The following is a 17,959-nucleotide window of genomic DNA, read 5'->3' on the forward strand; positions in this document are numbered from 1 at the left end:
GGAGAGAGCAGGGGGAATACTAAACAGGATGGATGAACTCAGAACCATAGAATTATATTGTAGATTCTAAAGATTGCAGGGAAGGATTGTTAGAATGGATCTTTAGATGGATGAAAAGACACAAAATAACTGATTTCTCTCTTGTGCTCTCTCTCTCTCTCTCTCTTGCTCTTTCTCTCTCTCTTGCTCTCTCTCTCTGTCTCTCTCTTTCTCTCTCTCCCTCTGTCTCTCTATCTCTCTCTCTCTGTTTTTCTCTCTCTCTCCTTCTGTTACTAGAGGTGCACACAGTGTAAATGTATCCTCCCTCTAGGCAGCTTCATGCTCTACTGTTTCTCTCTCTCCTTCCACTTCCCTCTCCTCCCTTCCCTGTCTGGACAGCCTCTGCATCAGACTGGTCTCGCCTCTCACGTGAGACACACACACACACACACTAAATCAATGCCAGTCTGATGTGCCAGAGGGGCTGAAGGACTACCATTGTGTGTGATCTATTGGATCCTATAGGACGGCTGACCAGATAGAGAGAACTGCATGAACGTTTTCTTCAAGTTCCATTTGATATCTGAAGGGATCTCTGGGGATCTTGCTGGAAGTCCGACTGGATTTGGGGGCAAAGCGAAGAAGGATTGGGAAAGAGGGAAAGGGAGTGGTAGCTGGTAGTCAGGTGGAAACAAATAGGATGCAGGGATAATGGAGAAGGAGTTTGAAGAGTATTGAGGAAAAACACTGTTTTATTACTGGATAACAGAGGAATATCACATAGAAATGGAGCGGGACTGAGAGGGAATAAGAGAGGAGGGAATAAGAGAGGAGGGATAGAGAGGAGGGATAGAGAGGAGGGATAGAGAGGAGGGATAGAGAGGAGGGATAGAGAGGACAGATAGAGCGGAGAGATAGCGAGGCGGGATAGCGAAGCGGGATAGAGAGGCGGGATAGCGGGGCGGGATAGCGAGGCGGGATAGCGAGGCGGGATAGCGAGGCGGGATAGCGAGGCGGGATAGAGAGGCGGGATAGAGAGGCGGGATAGAGAGGCGGGATAGAGAGGCGGGATAGAGAGGCGGGATAGAGAGGAGGGGTCAGGGAGAAGGCAAGTCTGGATGGTTTCATCCTCCTTATGATGAACCTGCTGACACCTCAGTCTCATGGGGGGTCTCATGAGAGGTACAGAGAAAGGAAGACGGCGAGGGTGTGGGCAAGAGGATGTAGAATTAGCTGTCAGCAATATTATTGATGTTTAGATCCAGAAGGGCTTGTCTTGTGTGCACGTGTATGTAGCCTATATGCATTTACATGGGTGTGTGGAAGGTAGCAGCCAGTGTGTGTGTGTTGCTAGGCTGAGGTGCTTCTAGTGTGTATGTGTGTTGTCTCTGCTATTCATTTCTTGGTTGCCGTGCGGCAACCTCACCTATATCCACAGATATATGGTGATGAATGATTGGACATGCAGCATATGGGAAGAATGGAAACAGAATAGCAGTCTATTTTTAGAAGAATCAAATGTTATCTAGTGACATTCTATAGTGTTGGTTAATGTGTTGTTTTTGATGACGGTTTATGTAGATTCTCTTCCATGTAGCTATGTATTCTGATTGTATCTCTCATGAAGAAGTGTGTGTGTGTGTGTGTGTGTGTGTGTGTGTGTTGGTTGGGTGCATGCTTGCGTACATGACTGTGTACCTGTGTGTGTGGTGGGTGTGTGCATGTATGAATGTACAGTGCCTTAAAGTATTCACACCCCTAACTTTTTCCATGTTTTGTTGTTACAAAGTGCGATTAAAAATTATTTTAATTGTCATTTTTTTCAATGATGTACACAAAATACTCTGTAATGACAAAGTGAAAGAAAAATGTGAACATTTATAAAAAAAAATATATGGAAAATAAAACATGAATATATCTTGATTAGATAAGTATTCCAAAACATCAAGGGGAGTGCTGTGAATACTTTCTAAATGTAAGGGATGGGTGAGGATTGTAATAGACCCTCTCTCCAGCACACAAACAGTGGTTTCCTGTTACAGCAGGACCGAACTGGCGTCTCTTCTCCTCTGATGGTTAAAAGTCAAACATCACTTCAGCTTTTGACAGAACACTGATTATCTTTATGCATCAATATCTATGGAATAACGATTATTGAAAGATCTCCGTCATTGGTAGTTTCACTTAGATTTCAGAAGAAAAAACTCAAGTTTATCCGTGGGTGTTCTCATGTTCAAGTTCTTCCTCTCCATCCCTATCCGAGCATCCAAATTTTAAAGGGTCATTTCTTCCTCTTGCCTTCTTCCCCTCTCTCTCTCCTTCTCTCTCTCTCTTGTTGCCTCAGATATCCACACAGAGACGGTACAAGCTGCGTTGGCCAAACATAAGGAGGAGAAGATGGCACTGCCCATGCCCACCAAACGCCGCTCCACCTACGTCCAGTCGCCCGTCATGAACTGCACCCCACCAGGTAGCGTAGGACTGACCCCTTCAAATCAGCCTGACTGCTTCTATTTCCTCAGGAACAGCCTACGTAAGCTTTATTGTTAGTACTGTAGAGTTTAATCCTAAGGTCACACGCTCTCTTTCTAATTCTCTCCATCTCTCTTACACTTTCTCCTATCTCAGACTCGTCGTCAGGTTCAGAGAATGAGAGTGCTCTGCTGAGGCAGTCGTCAGTGGGAGCCGATTTGGAGGCTCTGGACACTCCCTCTCTGCTGCAGCCCCCGAGTCTGCAGAGCCCTGACTCCTGGATCAACCACTCTGTCCAAGGCTCGTCCACCTCCTCCTCTGCCTCCTCCACCCTGTCCCATGGAGAGGGCAAGCCCCAGCCTCAACCATCCCAGCCCCAGTACAAGCCCCAGTACCAGCCCCAGTATCAGCCCCAATATCAGCCCCAGTACCAGCCGCAGTACCAGCCACAACTACAGCATCCAGTCATAGCTGACATGCTGGCTCACGCACGTATCGGTAAGATATGTCCTCATGATCACAACACTAGTACGTCATGACCTGTAACCCCAGATAAAATCACCCTGCCTTCCTCCCAGGCCCTTCAGAGAACAGTGATGTGACAACAGCGGCCCCCCAGGCCAGGGACTTCTCTCAGGTGGACCGGCCCAACAACCCTCCCGTGGTCCGGGGGATGAGCCGCGGACAGAGTCGCTCCGGCATGATGGAGACAGCCGACGGTAAGAATAGCATCTCTATTAATGTGTGTGTGTGTGTGTGTGTGTGTGTGTGTGTGTGTGTGTGTGTGTGTGAGGGGTCACGTAGGAGTACGGAAGTGTGTGTATGTGTGAGATTGTGAGTGTGTGTCCTCGTCGATTCATACAATTTTGCATTTCCATTGAAAATAACTTTTTTGAAGTAATAAGTATTTTTTCCTGATTAACTTTTGCTTTCCGACTGGACCATATCATTAACCAAACCATGTTGCTTTCTTTTCTTCTGGTCTTTTTCCACCCTGTCACATGTTATTTTGACTGGCAATAGGTAACAGAAGAGGTAACACGTTCCCTATGAGAATATATACAGTGAGGGAAAAATATTTGATCCCCTGCTGATTTTGTACGTTTGCCCACTGACAAAGAAATTATCAGTCTATAATTTTAATGGTAGGTTTATTTGAACAGTGAGAGACAGAATAACAAAAAAATCCAGAAAAACGCATTTCAAAAATGTTATAAATTGATTTGCATTTTAATGAGGGAAATAAGTATTTGACCCCCTCTCAATCAGAAAGATCTCCAAGGATGTCCGGGACAAGATTATAGACCTACACAAGGCTGGAATGGGCTACAAGACCATCTCCAAGCAGCTTGGTGAGAAGGTGACAACAGTTGGTGCGATTATTCGCAAATGGAAGAAACACAAAAGAACTGTCAATTTCCCTCGGCCTGGGGCTCCATGCAAGATCTCACCTCGTGGAGTTGCAATGATCATGAGAACGGTGAGGAATCAGCCCAGAACTACACGGGAGGATCTTGTCCATGATCTCAAGGCAGCTGGGACCATTGTCACCAAGAAAACAATTGTTAACACAATATTGCCGTGAAGGACTGAAATCCTGCAGCGCCAGCAAGGTCCCCCCGCTCAAGAAAGCACATATACATGCCCGTCTGAAGTTTGCCAATGAACATCTGAATGATTCAGAGAACAACTGGGTGAAAGTGTTGTGGTCAGATGAAACCAAAATGGAGCTCTTTGGCATCCCCTTAACTCGCCGTGTTTGGAGGAGGCAGAATGCTGCCTATGACCCCAAGAACACCATCCCCACCGTCAAACATGGAGGTGGAAACATTATGCTTTGGGGGTGTTTTTCTGCTAAGGGGACAGGACAACTTCACTGCATCAAAGGGACGATGGACGGGGCCATGTACCGTCAAATCTTGGGTGAGAACCTCCTTCCTTCAGCCAGGGCATTGAAAATGGGTCGTGGATGGGTATTCCAGCATGATAATGACCCAAAACACACGGCCAAGGCAACAAAGGAGTGGCTCAAGAAGAAGCACATTAAGGTCCTGGAGTGGCCTAGCCAGTCTCCAGACCTAAATCCCATAGAAAATATGTGGAGGGAGCTGAAGGTTCGAGTTGCCAAACGTCAGCCTCGAAACCTTAATGACTTGGAGAAGATCTGCAAAGAGGAGTGGGACAACAAGGGTTTTTGCCACCAAGTACTAAGTCATGTTTTGCAGAGGGTTCAAATACTTATTTCCCTCATTAAAATGCAAATCAATTTCTAACATTTTTGAAATGTGTTTTTCTCGATTTATTTTGTTGTTATTCTGTCTCTCACTATTCAAATAAACCTACCATTAAAATTATAGACGGATAATTTCTATGTCAGTGGGCAAACGTACAAAATCAGCAGGGGATCAAATACTTTTCCCCCTCACTGTACGTCTGTGTACTGTGTGTGCCTTTGTGACTTGTTCTTACCCTCTGTACTGTATGATTTTAGGGAGAATAGTAGATCTCTGAAACCAGAACCATCCTCTGAAACGGATGAATCCTCATGTGTTTTCCAATTATGAATCCAATGAGTCCTATTCCCATCTACCTCACTCTGACCCTCCCAGTCCTGGTGTAGAGGGAGCCCTTTGTCTACTGGCTTTCATTCTAAAAATAATTTAAGAATTGACCACTCCCATGGGCCAGCTTGCAGTGGGAAATTATGATGTTGATTAAAAACTAGCAGACTGAGAGTGGAGAAATGTTCTGGCGAAATAAGGCAAGCCAGAGTTGTGTGTGAAATTAAGGCTTTGTGTATCGGGGCAGGGAGAGTGTGTGTATGTGTGTGTGACAGTGTTTGTCGGACCACTCACCCCCCACCCTCCAGGTGTCCCGGTTAACAGCAGGGTGTCCACTAAGATTCAGCAGCTGCTCAACACCTTGAAGAGGCCCAAGAGGCCCCCCCTCAGTGAGTTCTTCATGGACGACCAGGAGGAGATCGTAGAGGGTGAGTCATCATTTATTCTTCAATCAGTAGATCTCTCTTAGCCTGGTCCCAGATCTGTTAGTGCAGTCTTGCCAACTCCAGTCAGCACAAACAGATCTGGGATCAGACTATATATATGTCAATGTCACCTACAATATTTTTTATTTCCACTGCTCTGTACCAACCTCAAAGATGCTCTCTGGTTAATACTGCCCCCCCGTTTTCTCCTCCAGTGCCTCAGCCAGACCCCAACACCCCGCGGCCAGAGGGACGTCCGATCATCCCAGTGAAGGGGGAGCCCCTGGGGGTGGTCACTAACTGGCCCCCTGCCCTCCAGGCTGCCCTGGTTCGCTGGGGGGCCACACAGGGCAAGAGCCCCGCCCTCACCGCCTTGGACATCACTGGCAAACCCCTGTACACACTGACATACGGTACGAAACTTGGCCCACACACAAACCCCTGTACACACTGACATACTGTAAGAAACTTGGCCCACACACAAACCCCTGTACACACTGACATACTGTAAGAAACTTGGCCCACACACAAACCCCTGTACACACTGATGTACTGTAAGAAACTTGGCCCACACACAAACCCCTGTACACACTGACATACTGTAAGAAACTTGGCCCACACACAAACCCCTGTACACACTGATGTACTGTACGTTACAGTCTTAACCCCCTCACGGTAATATGATTGCTTACATTTAAATAACTCTACTTACTATATAGGGAGGTTCAAGGTCTGGCCCTGGATCATTTATTTATTATATTATTTTAGGATATTGTTGGTACTATCCTGTAGACATGGTGTGGATAGAGTAATCAAAGTAATGGAGGGTTATGAGTATGAGATTGATTGTCAGAGTGTGCCACTGTTATTTACGATGCCCGCCCTCCCTCTTTCCTCACTCCTCCTCCCTCCTCCCCTTCTCCCTCCATCAGGAAAGCTGTGGAGCCGCAGTGTGAAGCTGGCCTACACCCTCCTCAATAAACTGGGGCCCAAGAACGAGCAGGTCCTCAAGCCTGGGGACAGGGTGAGACACACCGACTCACACTACTTCTACTTCCCTCTGCGTCGTAATGATATAACCTCAAAACAATCCCATAAATTAAAGCTGCAATATGTAACTTTTTGGTCAATCTGACCAAATTCCCATAAAAAAAATTATTATAGATCTGTCATTCTCATTGAGCACATGTCTAAGAAGCGGTAGATATATTCTATGTGCACTATTTCTATGCTTCCCGTGCTTAAACTTTTCATCTTTTAATTTGATTTTGTACACCAGCTTCAAACAGCTGAAAATACATTATTTTTGCTTATAGAAAATATATTTGATAATGGTTTAGATGGTACAATGATTCTTTACACTACAGAATACTTGCTTGTTTTTTCACATAAACTGAAATGAGGCGAACTATTTGAATTTTAGCAACCAGGAAATGGCGGAGCAATTTCTGCATAGTGGACCTTTGAGGTCCATACATCAACTTTTTTCCTGTAGGTGGCTCTAGTGTACCCTAACAGTGACCCTGGGATGTTTTTGGTGGCCTTCTATGGCTGCCTGCTGGCTGAGGTCATCCCTGTCCCTATAGAGGTACCTCTGTCTCGCAAGGTAAGGGACATGCCATTGGAACTTATTCAAACTGACATTGACATGCTGTTACAGTGCCTTGCAAAAGTATTCATCCCCCTTGGCATTTTTCCTATTTTGATGCATTACAGCCTATAATTTAAATGGATTTTTATTTGTATTTCATGTAATGGATATACACAAAAAGTTCAAATTGGTGAAGTGAAATAAAAAAAATACTTGTTTCAAAAAAGGGAAAAGTGGTGTGTGCATATGTATTCACTATGAAGCCCCTAAATAAGATCTGGTGTAACCAATTACGTTCAGAAGTCACATACATAATTAGTTAAATAAAGTCCACCTGTGTGCAATCTAAGTGTCACATGATCTGTCACATGATCTCAGTATATATACACCTGTTCTGAAAGGCCCCAAAGTCTGCAACACCACGAAGCAAGAGGCACCATGAAGACCAAGGAGCTCTCCAAACAGATCAGGGACAAAGTTGTGGAGAAGTACAGATCAGTGTTAGGCTATAAAAAAATATCAGAAACTTTGAACATCCACAGAGCACCATTAAATCCATTATTAAAATTGGAAAGAATATGGCACCGCACCACAACAAACCTGCAAAGAGAGGGCCGCCCACCAAAACTCACAGACCAGGCAATGAGGGCATTAATCCGAGAGGCAACAAAGAGACCAAAGATGACCCTGAAGGAGCTGCAAAGATCCACAGCAGAGATCGGAGTTTCTGTCCATAGAACCATGTTAGTGTTTAAATACTGGAGAGTTGAGACCAAATCACGGAAGCTGGACAGAGTGGATTTTAGTGGTAACAAAAGACAGTTTTAATGAGTCAGAGATATCTTGTCCCGCAGTTTTACGTGCACGGACCTAGTTCACATAACTCGGCAAGGAGCCAGGTGAAAAAGAGACCTTATACAACGGTTACATTCATTTTTATACATAGAATAAAGTAGGTGGAGTCTTGTCGTTTCGGTCTTCTTGACTGGTCGGAGGGTTGGAGGCGGGCCTTGCTCTAGCCAGAGCAGAAGCCCCATTGGTGCACAGCAGAGCCTTATCCTGAGCATCCGACCAATAGAGGGGGTCAGTCTTGTGGCTGGGTGTATGTGTTCTTACGACGGAATGTCTTTGTTTATATGAGCTATGTGTATGAATACTTATATAACAACCACTTTAAGCCGTACACTCCACATAGCTGAGCTTTACGGAAGAGTGGACAGAAAAAAGCCATTGCTTAAAGAAAAAAACAAGCAAACACATTTGGTGTTCGCCAAAAGGCATGTGGGAGACTCCCCAAACATTTGGAAGAAGGTACTCTGGTCAGATGAGACAAAAATGTTGTTTTTCGGCCATCAAGGAAACGCTATGTCTGGCGCAAACCCAACACCTCTCATCACCCCGAGAACGCCATCTCCACAGTGAAGCATGGTGGTGGCAGCATCATGCTGTGGGGCTGTTTTTCATCGGCAGGGACTGGGAAACTGGTCAGAATTGAAGGAAAGATGGATGGTGCTAAATACAAGGAAATTCTTGCGGGAAACCTGTTTCAATCTTCCAGAGAGTTGAGACTGGGACGGAGGTTCACCTTCCAGCAGGACACTGACCCTAAGCATACTGCTAAAGCAACACTCAAATGGTTTAAGGGGAAACATTTAAATATCTTGGAACGGCCTAGTCAAAGCCCAGACCTCAATCCAATTGAGAATCTATGGTATGACTTAAAGATTGCTGTACACCATATGAACCCATCCAATTTGAAGGAGCTAGAGCAGTTTTGCCTTTGCGAATGAGCAAAAATCTCAGTGGCTAGATGTGCCAAGCTTATAGAGACATACCCCAAGAGACTTGCAGCTGTAATTACTGCAAAAGGTGGCTCTAAAAAATATTGAGTTTGGGGGAATGAATAGTTATGCACGCTCAAGTTTTCATTTTTTGGGGGGTCTTATTTCTTGTTTGTTTCACAATAAAAAATATTTAGCATCTTCAAAGTGGTAGGCATGTTGTGTAAATCAAATGATACAAACCCCCCCAAAATCCATTTTAATTCCAGGTTGTAAGGCAACAAAATAGGAAAAATGCCAGGGGGGTGAATACTTTCGCAAGCAACTGTATATCTGCTCTGTGATTTACTCCATGTGTCATTGTTGTTCTGCCACCAGGATGCAGGCAGTAGTCAGGTAGGCTTCCTGTTGGGCAGCTGTAGTGTGAGTTTGGCTCTGACCAGTGAGATCTGTCTGAAGGGACTTCCCAAGATGCCCACCGGAGAGATTCTACAGTTTAAAGGTCAGAAGCTGCCTCTATTACTGGCCATGTTCCAGAGCATCAATGTGAAATCAAATCAAATTATATTGGTCACATACACATGGTTAGCAGATGTTAATGCGAGTGTAGCAAAATGCTTGTGCTTCTAATTCCGACCGTGCAGTAATATCTAGCAAGTAATCTAACAATTTCACAACAACTACCTTTTACACACAAGTGTAAAGGAATTAATAAGAATATGTACATATAAATATATGGATAAGCGATGAGACGGGCCTGGACATGCGCTGGCTTGAGCAGGGGGATCTTGCATGCGCTGCAGGATTTTAATCCATGACGGTGTAGTGTGTTACTAATGGTTTTCTTTGAGACTGTGGTCCCAGCTCTCTTAAGGTCATTGACCAGGTCCTGCCGAGTAGTTCTGGGCTGATCCCTCACCTTCCTCATGATCATTGATCCCCCACGAGGTGAGATCTTGCATGGAGCCCCAGACTGAGGGTGATTGTCCGTCATCTTGAACTTCTTCCATTTTCTAATAATTGCGCCAACAGTTGTTGCCTTCTCACCAAGCTGCTTGCCTATTGTCCTGTAGCCCATCCCAGCCTTGTGCGGGTCTACAATTTTTATCCCTGATGTCCTTACACAGCTCTCTGGTCTTTGTGGAAAGGTTGGAGTCTGTTTGATTGAGTGTGTGGACAGGTGTCTTTTATACAGGTAACGAGTTCAAACAGGTGCAGTTAATACAGATAATGAGTGGAGAACAGGAGGGCTTCTTAAAGAAAAACTAACAGGTCTGTGAGAGCTGGAATTATTACTGGTTGGTAGGTGATCAAATACTTATGTCATGCAATAAAAGGCAAATTAATTACTTAAAAATCATACAATGTGATTTTCTGGATTTTTGTTTTAGATTCCGTCTCTCACAGTTGAAGTGTACCTATGATAAAAATTACAGACCTCTACATGCTTTGTAAGTAGGAAAACCTGCAAAATCGGCAGTGTATCAAATACTTGTTCTCGCCACTGTACATATGAGATGAGTAATGTGTGACTCCCCATCCCGGGTCCGGGAGCTAATCATCGACTGACACTAATTAGCTATGTCTGGCGCAAACCCAACACCTCTCATCACCCCGAGAACGCCATCTCCACAGTGAAGCATGGTGGTGGCAGCATCATGCTGTGGGGCTGTTTTTCATCGGCAGGGACTGGGAAACTGAAAGCCCAGACCTCAATCCAATTGAGAATCTATGGTATGACTTAAAGATTGCTGTACACCATATGAACCCATCCAATTTGAAGGAGCTAGAGCAGTTTTGCCTTTGCGAATGAGCAAAAATCTCAGTGGCTAGATGTGCCAAGCTTATAGAGACAATGTAGGGTATGTAAACATTATATAAAGTGGCATTGTAGTGACTCCCCATCCCGGGTCCGGGAGCTAATCATCGACTGACACTAATTAGAATAACGCAACGGACATAAATATTCCTATTCATGAAAATCACAAGTTAAATATATTGAGACACAGCTTAGCCTTTTTTTAATCACCCTGTAATCTCAGATTTTCAAAACATGCTTTACAGCCAAAGCTAGACAAGCATTTGTGTAAGTTTATCGATAGCCTAGCATAGCATTATGTCCAGCTAGCAGCAGGTAACTTGGTCACGGAAATCCGAAAAGCAATCAAATTAAATTGTTTACCTTTGATGAGCTTCGGATATTTTCACTCACGAGACTCCCAGTTAGATTGCCAATGTTCCTTTTTTCCAAAAATATTATTTTTGTGGCGAAATAGCTCCGTTTGTTCTTCACATTTGGCTGAGAAATCGCCCGGAAATTGCAGTCACGAAAACGCAGAAAAATATTCCAAATTAGCTCCATAATATCGACAGAAACATGGCAAACGTTGTTTATAATCAATCCTCAAGGTGTTTTTCAAATATCTTCGATAATATATCCACCGGGACAATTGGTTTTTCAGTAGGACCGATTGGAATAATGGCTACCTCTGTATTTTACGCGAGAATCACTCTGAGAGCATCAGGTGACCACTTGCGCAATGTAGCCGCTTACGGGTATTCTTCAACATAAATGCGTAAAACTACGTCACAATGCGGTCGACACCTTGGGGAAAACGGAGAAAAAGTAATCTGGTTGATAGCCCATTCACTGCTCAATAGGGACGCATTGGAACGCAGAGCTTTCAAAAGATGAGTCACTTCCGGATTGGATTTTTCTCAGGCTTTCGCCTGCAATATCAGTTCTATTATACTCACAGGCAACATTTTGACAGTTTTGGAAACTTTAGAGTGTTTTCTATCCTAAGCTGTCAATTATATGCATATTCTAGCATCTTGTCCTGACAAAATATCCCGTTTACTACGGGAACGTTATTTCTCCAAAAATGAAAATACTGCCCCCTAGTCACAAAAGGTTAAAGTGTCTAGTGATACATTTATTACATCCAATTTTTTATTATTAAAGTGGCTAGAGATTTGAGTCAGTATGTTGGCAGCAGCCACTCAATGTTAGTGATGGCTGTTTAACAGTCTGATGGCCTTGAGATAGAAGCTGTTTTTCAGTCTCTCGGTCCCAGCTTTGATGCACCTGTACTGACCTCGCCTTCTGGATGATAGCGGGGTGAACAGGCAGTGGCTCGGGTGATTGTTGTCCTTGATGATCTTTATGGACTTCCTGTGACATCGGGTGGTGTAGGTGTCCTGGAGGGCAGGTAGTTTGCCCCCGGTGATGCGTCGTACAGACCTCACTACCCTCTGGAGAGCCTTACGGTTGTGGGCGGAGCAGTTGCCGTACCAGGCGGTGATACAGCCAGACAGGATGCTCTCGATTGTGCATCTGTAAAAGTTTGTGAGTGCTTTTGGTGACAATCCAAATTTCTTCAGCCTCCTGAGGTTGAAGAGGCGCTGCTGCGCCTTCTTCACGATGCTGTCTGTGTGGGTGGACCAATTCAGTTTGTCTGTGATGTGTACGCCGAGGAACTTAAAACTTACTACCCTCTCCACTACTGTTCCATCGACGTGGACAGGGGGGTGTTCCCTCTGCTGTTTCCTGAAGTCCACAATCATCTCCTTAGTTTTGTTGACGTTGAGTGTGAGGTTATTTTCCTGACACCACACTCCGAGGGCCCTCACCTCCTCCCTGTAGGCCGTCTCGTCGTTGTTGGTAATCAAGCCTACCACTGTTGTGTCATCCGCAAACTTGATGATTGAGTTGGAGGCGTGCGTGGCCACAGAACGCACCCTTGTGGGGCCCCAGTGTTGAGGATCAGCGGGGTGGAGATGTTGTTACCTACCCTCACCACCTGGGGGCGGCCCGTCAGGAAGTCCAGTACCCAGTTGCACAGGGCAGGGTCGAGACCCAGGGTCTCGAGCTTGATGGCGAGTTTGGAGGGTGCTATGGTGTTAAATGCTGAGCTGTAGTCGATGAACAGCATTCTCACATAGGTATTCCTCTTGTCCAGATGGGTTAGGGCAGTGTGCAGTGGGGTTGAGATTGCATCGTCTGTGGACCTATTTGGGCGGAAAGCAAATTGGAGTGGGTCTAGGGTGTCAGGTAGGGTGGAGGTGATATGGTCCTTGACTAGTCTCTCAAAGCACTTCATGATGACGGAAGTGAGTGCTACGGGGCGGTAGTCGTTTAGCTCGGTTACCTTAGCTTTCTTGGGAACAGGAACAATGGTGGCCCTCTTGAAGCATGTGGGAACAGCAGACTGGGATAGGGATTGATTGAATATGTCCGTAAACACACCAGCCAGCTGGTCTGCGCATGCTCTGAGGGCGCGGCTGGGGATGCCGTCTGGGCCTGCAGCCCTGCGAGGGTTAACACATTTAAATGTTTTACTCACCTCCGCTGCAGTGAAGGAGAGTCCGCATGTTTTGGTTGCGGGCTGTGTCAGTGGCACTGTATTGTCCTCAAAGCGGGCAAAAAAGTGATTTAGTCTGCCTGGGAGCAAGACATCCTGGTCCGTGACTGGGCTGGTTTTCTTTTTGTAATCTGTGATTGACTGTAGACCCTGCCACATACCTCTTGTGTCTGAGCCGTTGAATTGCGATTCTACTTTGTCTCTATATTGACGCTTAGCTTGTTTGATTGCCTTGCGGAGGGAATAGCTACACTGTTTGTATTCGGTCATGTTTCCGGTCACCTTGCCCTGATTTAAAAGCAGTGGTTCGTGCATTCAGTTTCACGCGAATGCTGCCATCAATCCACGGTTTCTGGTTTGGGAATGTTTTAATCGTTGCTATGGGAACGACATCTTCAACGCACGTTCTAACGAACTCGCTCACCGAATCAGCGTATTCGTCAATGTTGTTGTTTGACGCAATACGAAACATATCCCAGTCCACGTGATGGAAGCAGTCTTGGAGTGTGGAATCAGATTGGTCGGACCAGCGTTGAACAGACCTCAGCGCGGGAGCTTCTTGTTTTAGTTTCTGTCTATAGGCTGGGAGCAACTAAATGGAGTCGTGGTCAGATTTGCCGAAAGGAGGGCGAGGGAGGGATTTGTATGTGTCGCGGAAGTTAGAGTAACAATGATTCAGAATTTTGCCAGCGTAGGTTGTGCATTTGATATGCTGATACAATTTAGGGAGCCTTGTTTTCAGATTAGCCTTGTTAAAATTCCCAGCTACAATGAGGGGGGGGGGGGGGGGGGGGATGTTAACGACTGTGATTATAATCGAAGAGAATTCTCTTGGTAGCTAATGCCGTCGGCAGCCGTCACAGCTGACTGACTAAGTAGACTGACTGATCTACAAATAATAATGATTAGTTATTTAGGAAGCCAGGTGGTTTTAGTCATCGAGTCGGCGACTGCAATCTGGTCGATCTCAAACGCAACTATTGTCTCTCGAGATCCAAATGTGATACCTTATCTCTTTCGTTACGAGTCTCTTTTTAATGAAGTTGATTGGCTGGTGTATGATATTGACTGTCTCTTATAGGCTGGCCTCGGCTAAAGTGGGTGGTGACAGATTCCAAGTACCTCACCAAACCTGGCAAGGACTGGCAGCCCCACATCCCTACAGCGAACACTGACCCTGCATACATAGAGGTGAGATGTGTGTGCACGTGCATATGTATGTACTGCTAATCTAATCTTAAATAATTGTGTTTTCTCTCCCTCTAGTACAAGGCTAGTAAGGAGGGCACAGTGATGGGTGTGGCTGTGTCTAAGGTGGCCATGTTGACCCATTGCCAAGCACTGACCCAGGCCTGCAACTACTGTGAGGGTGAGGAACTACTCTATATGAGAGAGGCATATTCTATCGTGAGAGTAAGTTTATGGCATCTGTATGAGGATGATACACAGGGAACAAGTGTTTAAAGGATGCTTCTCATAGGGACTTATCTGTTTCTGTTCTTAGGTGAGACACTAGTGAACGTTCTGGACTTTAAAAAGGACATGGGCCTGTGGCATGGAGTTCTCACGGTGGGAGGATAATAGTTACTGGTAAACTGATTTCATATCATATGTATTTTCCTTTAATAAGTTGTATTTTGTTCTTCTTTCAGAGTGTAATGAACAGGATCCACACCATCAGTGTGCCCTATGCTGTGATGAAGGCTTGCCCTCTCTCCTGGGTTCAGAGGGTCCACATACACAAAGGTAGTTACACCACCTCCACACTCTCTCTCTGTGTGACCATGAGAACACTGTGAGGTTAATGTACTCATTTGTCCCTCCTCTTCCCCCGTAGCGCGCGTTGCCTTGGTGAAGTGTCGTGACCTGCACTGGGCCATGATGGCACACAGGGAACAGAGGGACACCAGCCTGGAATCACTGCACATGCTCATCGTTGCTGATGGAGCCAACCCCTGTGAGTGTGAAATGTAGTCCATGCAGGGAAATGTAGTCTCTGGAAGCCACACTGGAACTACAGGTGGCAGACATGCTTGGAACTGGTCTGCATGGCAACTTCCAGGCTGTCAGTGGGGCTGACATAGAGCAAACGTCCCACATGCAATAGGACAATTGCAAGTGAAAAACAAAGCTCTGTATGGTTAGAATAGATTCCCTCTAAAAATGGTCAGTGTTGTGAGATGTCTCTATCTGTGTCTCTCCCTTAGGGTCAGTGTCATCCTGTGATGCCTTCCTCAACGTGTTCCAGATCCACGGCTTGAAGCCAGAGGTCATCTGTCCCTGTGCCACCTCCCCTGAGGCCATGACGGTGGCCATCCGCAGGTAGGATACGCCTGATGGGTTTTCTTGGCAAATGTAACAGTTTGTGTTTTGTTTTGCTACTTGGCAAAATGTGTTTGTAGTACCCTGATTTGCCTCTGGACAAATGGGAGTAAATTAAAGTTACATACTGCACCTTCTGTGATTGAAAGCATGTATGGATAAAAGGATCGTCTTTCGGCAGTATGTCTATATTTTTCAGTAAAATTCCTGTCCTGTGCCCAGGCCGGGGGTGCCGGGGACGCCCCTCCCAGCCAGGGCCATCCTCTCCATGGGGGGTCTAAGTCACGGGGTCATCAGGGTCAATGCGGAGGACAAGAACTCTGCCCTCACTGTGCAGGACGTGGGTCACGTGATGCCTGGAGGTGAGGAGAGGGGATAAGGGGTGCACAGTGTAGAAGAGCGAGAGAAATGGGGAAAGAAATCAGGAGTGAAATCCATTTGTATGTGTGTAACTGGCATAGAAGTCTCAGGCTTGGCTACAGTCACTCATCACGAGAGTGGGATTCCAAATCACCTCCACTGCATGTCCATTTTGTTTCTTTATGTGTAAATAGGTTTCTGCATTATTGTGTGTATCTGACGGTCTCTGTATCTCTGTGTATAGTGAAGCCTGTATCTGTGTCTGCAGCTCTGATGTGTATAGTGAAGCCTGTATCTGTGTCTGCAGCTCTGATGTGTATAGTGAAGCCTGTATCTGTGTCTGCAGCTCTGATGTGTATAGTGAAGCCTGTATCTGTGTCTGCAGCTCTGATGTGTATAGTGAAGCCTGTATCTGTGTCTGCAGCTCTGATGTGTATAGTGAAGCCTGTATCTGTGTCTGCAGCTCTGATGTGTATAGTGAAGCCTGTCTCTGTGTCTCTGATGTGTATAGTGAAGCCTGTATCTGTGTCTGCAGCTCTGATGTGTATAGTGAAGCCTGTATCTGTGTCTGCAGCTCTGATGTGTATAGTGAAGCCTGTCTCTGTGTCTCTGATGTGTATAGTGAAGCCTGTATCTGTGTCTGCAGCTCTGATGTGTATAGTAAAGCCTGTATCTGTGTCTGCAGCTCTGATGTGTATAGTGAAGCCTGTATCTGTGTCTGCAGCTCTGATGTGTATAGTGAAGCCTGTCTCTGTGTCTGCAGCTCTGATGTGTATAGTAAAGCCTGTATCTGTGTCTCTGATGTGTATAGTAAAGCCTGTCTCTGTGTCTCTGATGTGTATAGTGAAGCCTGTCTCTGTGTCTCTGATGTGTATAGTGAAGCCTGTCTCTGATGTGTATAGTGAAGCCTGTCTCTGTGTCTCTGATGTGTATAGTGAAGCCTGTCTCTGTGTCTGCAGCTCTGATGTGTATAGTGAAGCCTGTCTCTGTGTCTCTGATGTGTATAGTGAAGCCTGTCTCTGTGTCTCTGATGTGTATAGTGAAGCCTGTCTCTGTGTCTGCAGCTCTGATGTGTATAGTGAAGCCTGTATCTGTGTCTGCAGCTCTGATGTGTATAGTGAAGCCTGTCTCTGTGTCTGCAGCTCTGATGTGTATAGTGAAGCCTGTCTCTGTGTCTGCAGCTCTGATGTGTATAGTGAAGCCTGAAGGGCCTCCTCAGCTGTGTAAGACAGATGAGATAGGGGAGATTGTGGTGAACTCTCGTGCCGGAGGCAACATGTACTATGGCCTACCAGGAGTCACCAAGAACACCTTTGAGGTACAGACCCACAACCATTCAATTCCCCCTTATGTGTTACAGCATATCTTACACCTGGTTAGACACACCAATATGCTGTTCAACACTTCTTCTATTAGACATTTTAATGAAACATGTCTGTCTATAGGTGATTCCTGTCAATACTCTTGGTGCTCCTATTGGAGAGATCCCCTTTGTGAGATCTGGACTCCTAGGCTTCGTAGGACCTGTAAGTAGGAAGGTTGTGTGTGTATGTGCGCGTGCGTCCATATCTGTGAGCATTTGTGTGTCAGTCTGTATTGACGGCTGTGTCTAACCCTTCTACAGGGCAATCTGATATTTGTGGTGGGGAAAAACGAAGGCCTGCTGATGGTGAGTGGGAGGAGACACAATGCTGATGACTTGGTGGCCACAGCACTCGCCGTGGAGCCTGTCAAGACTGTGTATCGCGGAAGGTGATTACGGTGTGTGTGTGTGCGCATGGGTCAGCATGTATTTGAATCAACATTGGATGAGATCTGTGCAGTTTGTGCTCGATGTGAGTCAATTGTAGTGGGGATTGAGCATAGAGATGTATAGCGATCATTACAGGGAAATAACTTGTTTTTGCGTGGACGTTGTCATTGAGGGCTTCCACCATTTTAAAGTGGGTGGGGATTCCTATGGTTTGGGAATGATCAGCTAATGATCAGAGCATTGTCTTCTTCAGAGTGGTTTTGTGTGGGTAGGAATTGTGGTGTTCTCGGCTTTATGTGTGGATGTGTATTTATGTGTAATGAATAAATACAGTTGAAGTCGGAAGTTTAC

The 17,959-nt window shown here is 45.6% G+C and overlaps 1 protein-coding gene across 11 annotated transcripts in view; it reads left to right on the forward strand.

Annotated features, from left to right (window-relative positions):
- LOC110528174 (disco-interacting protein 2 homolog B-A) overlaps nucleotides 1–17,959 on the forward strand; it is an 88,047-nt gene that overhangs the window by 48,592 nt on the left and 21,496 nt on the right. For 4 of the 11 annotated variants that reach the window (XM_090241391.1, XM_090241392.1, XM_021610013.3 and 1 more), the window contains exons 4-21: nucleotides 2,324–2,449; nucleotides 2,608–2,949; nucleotides 3,030–3,170; nucleotides 5,321–5,440; nucleotides 5,653–5,850; nucleotides 6,370–6,461; nucleotides 6,933–7,043; nucleotides 9,188–9,311; nucleotides 14,255–14,364; nucleotides 14,440–14,542; nucleotides 14,678–14,742; nucleotides 14,826–14,919; nucleotides 15,011–15,130; nucleotides 15,381–15,495; nucleotides 15,718–15,857; nucleotides 17,037–17,173; nucleotides 17,301–17,381; nucleotides 17,480–17,607. In XM_090241391.1, the coding sequence (XP_090097517.1) occupies nucleotides 2,324–2,449; nucleotides 2,608–2,949; nucleotides 3,030–3,170; nucleotides 5,321–5,440; nucleotides 5,653–5,850; nucleotides 6,370–6,461; nucleotides 6,933–7,043; nucleotides 9,188–9,311; nucleotides 14,255–14,364; nucleotides 14,440–14,542; nucleotides 14,678–14,742; nucleotides 14,826–14,919; nucleotides 15,011–15,130; nucleotides 15,381–15,495; nucleotides 15,718–15,857; nucleotides 17,037–17,173; nucleotides 17,301–17,381; nucleotides 17,480–17,607 (2,347 nt within the window). Of the gene's footprint in view, nucleotides 1–2,323; nucleotides 2,513–2,607; nucleotides 2,950–3,029; nucleotides 3,171–5,320; nucleotides 5,441–5,652; nucleotides 5,851–6,369; nucleotides 6,462–6,932; nucleotides 7,044–9,187; nucleotides 9,758–14,254; nucleotides 14,365–14,439; nucleotides 14,543–14,677; nucleotides 14,743–14,825; nucleotides 14,920–15,010; nucleotides 15,131–15,380; nucleotides 15,496–15,694; nucleotides 15,858–17,036; nucleotides 17,174–17,300; nucleotides 17,382–17,479; nucleotides 17,608–17,959 lie in introns of those variants that run through there. The other 7 variants (XM_021610010.3, XM_021610012.3, XM_021610011.3 and 4 more) reach the window with 3 other exon arrangements.

This window comes from Oncorhynchus mykiss, chromosome 7, assembly GCF_057628025.1.
Source record: "Oncorhynchus mykiss isolate SJ-2025 chromosome 7, ASM5762802v1, whole genome shotgun sequence".
Taxonomy (NCBI): Eukaryota; Metazoa; Chordata; class Actinopteri; order Salmoniformes; family Salmonidae; genus Oncorhynchus; species Oncorhynchus mykiss.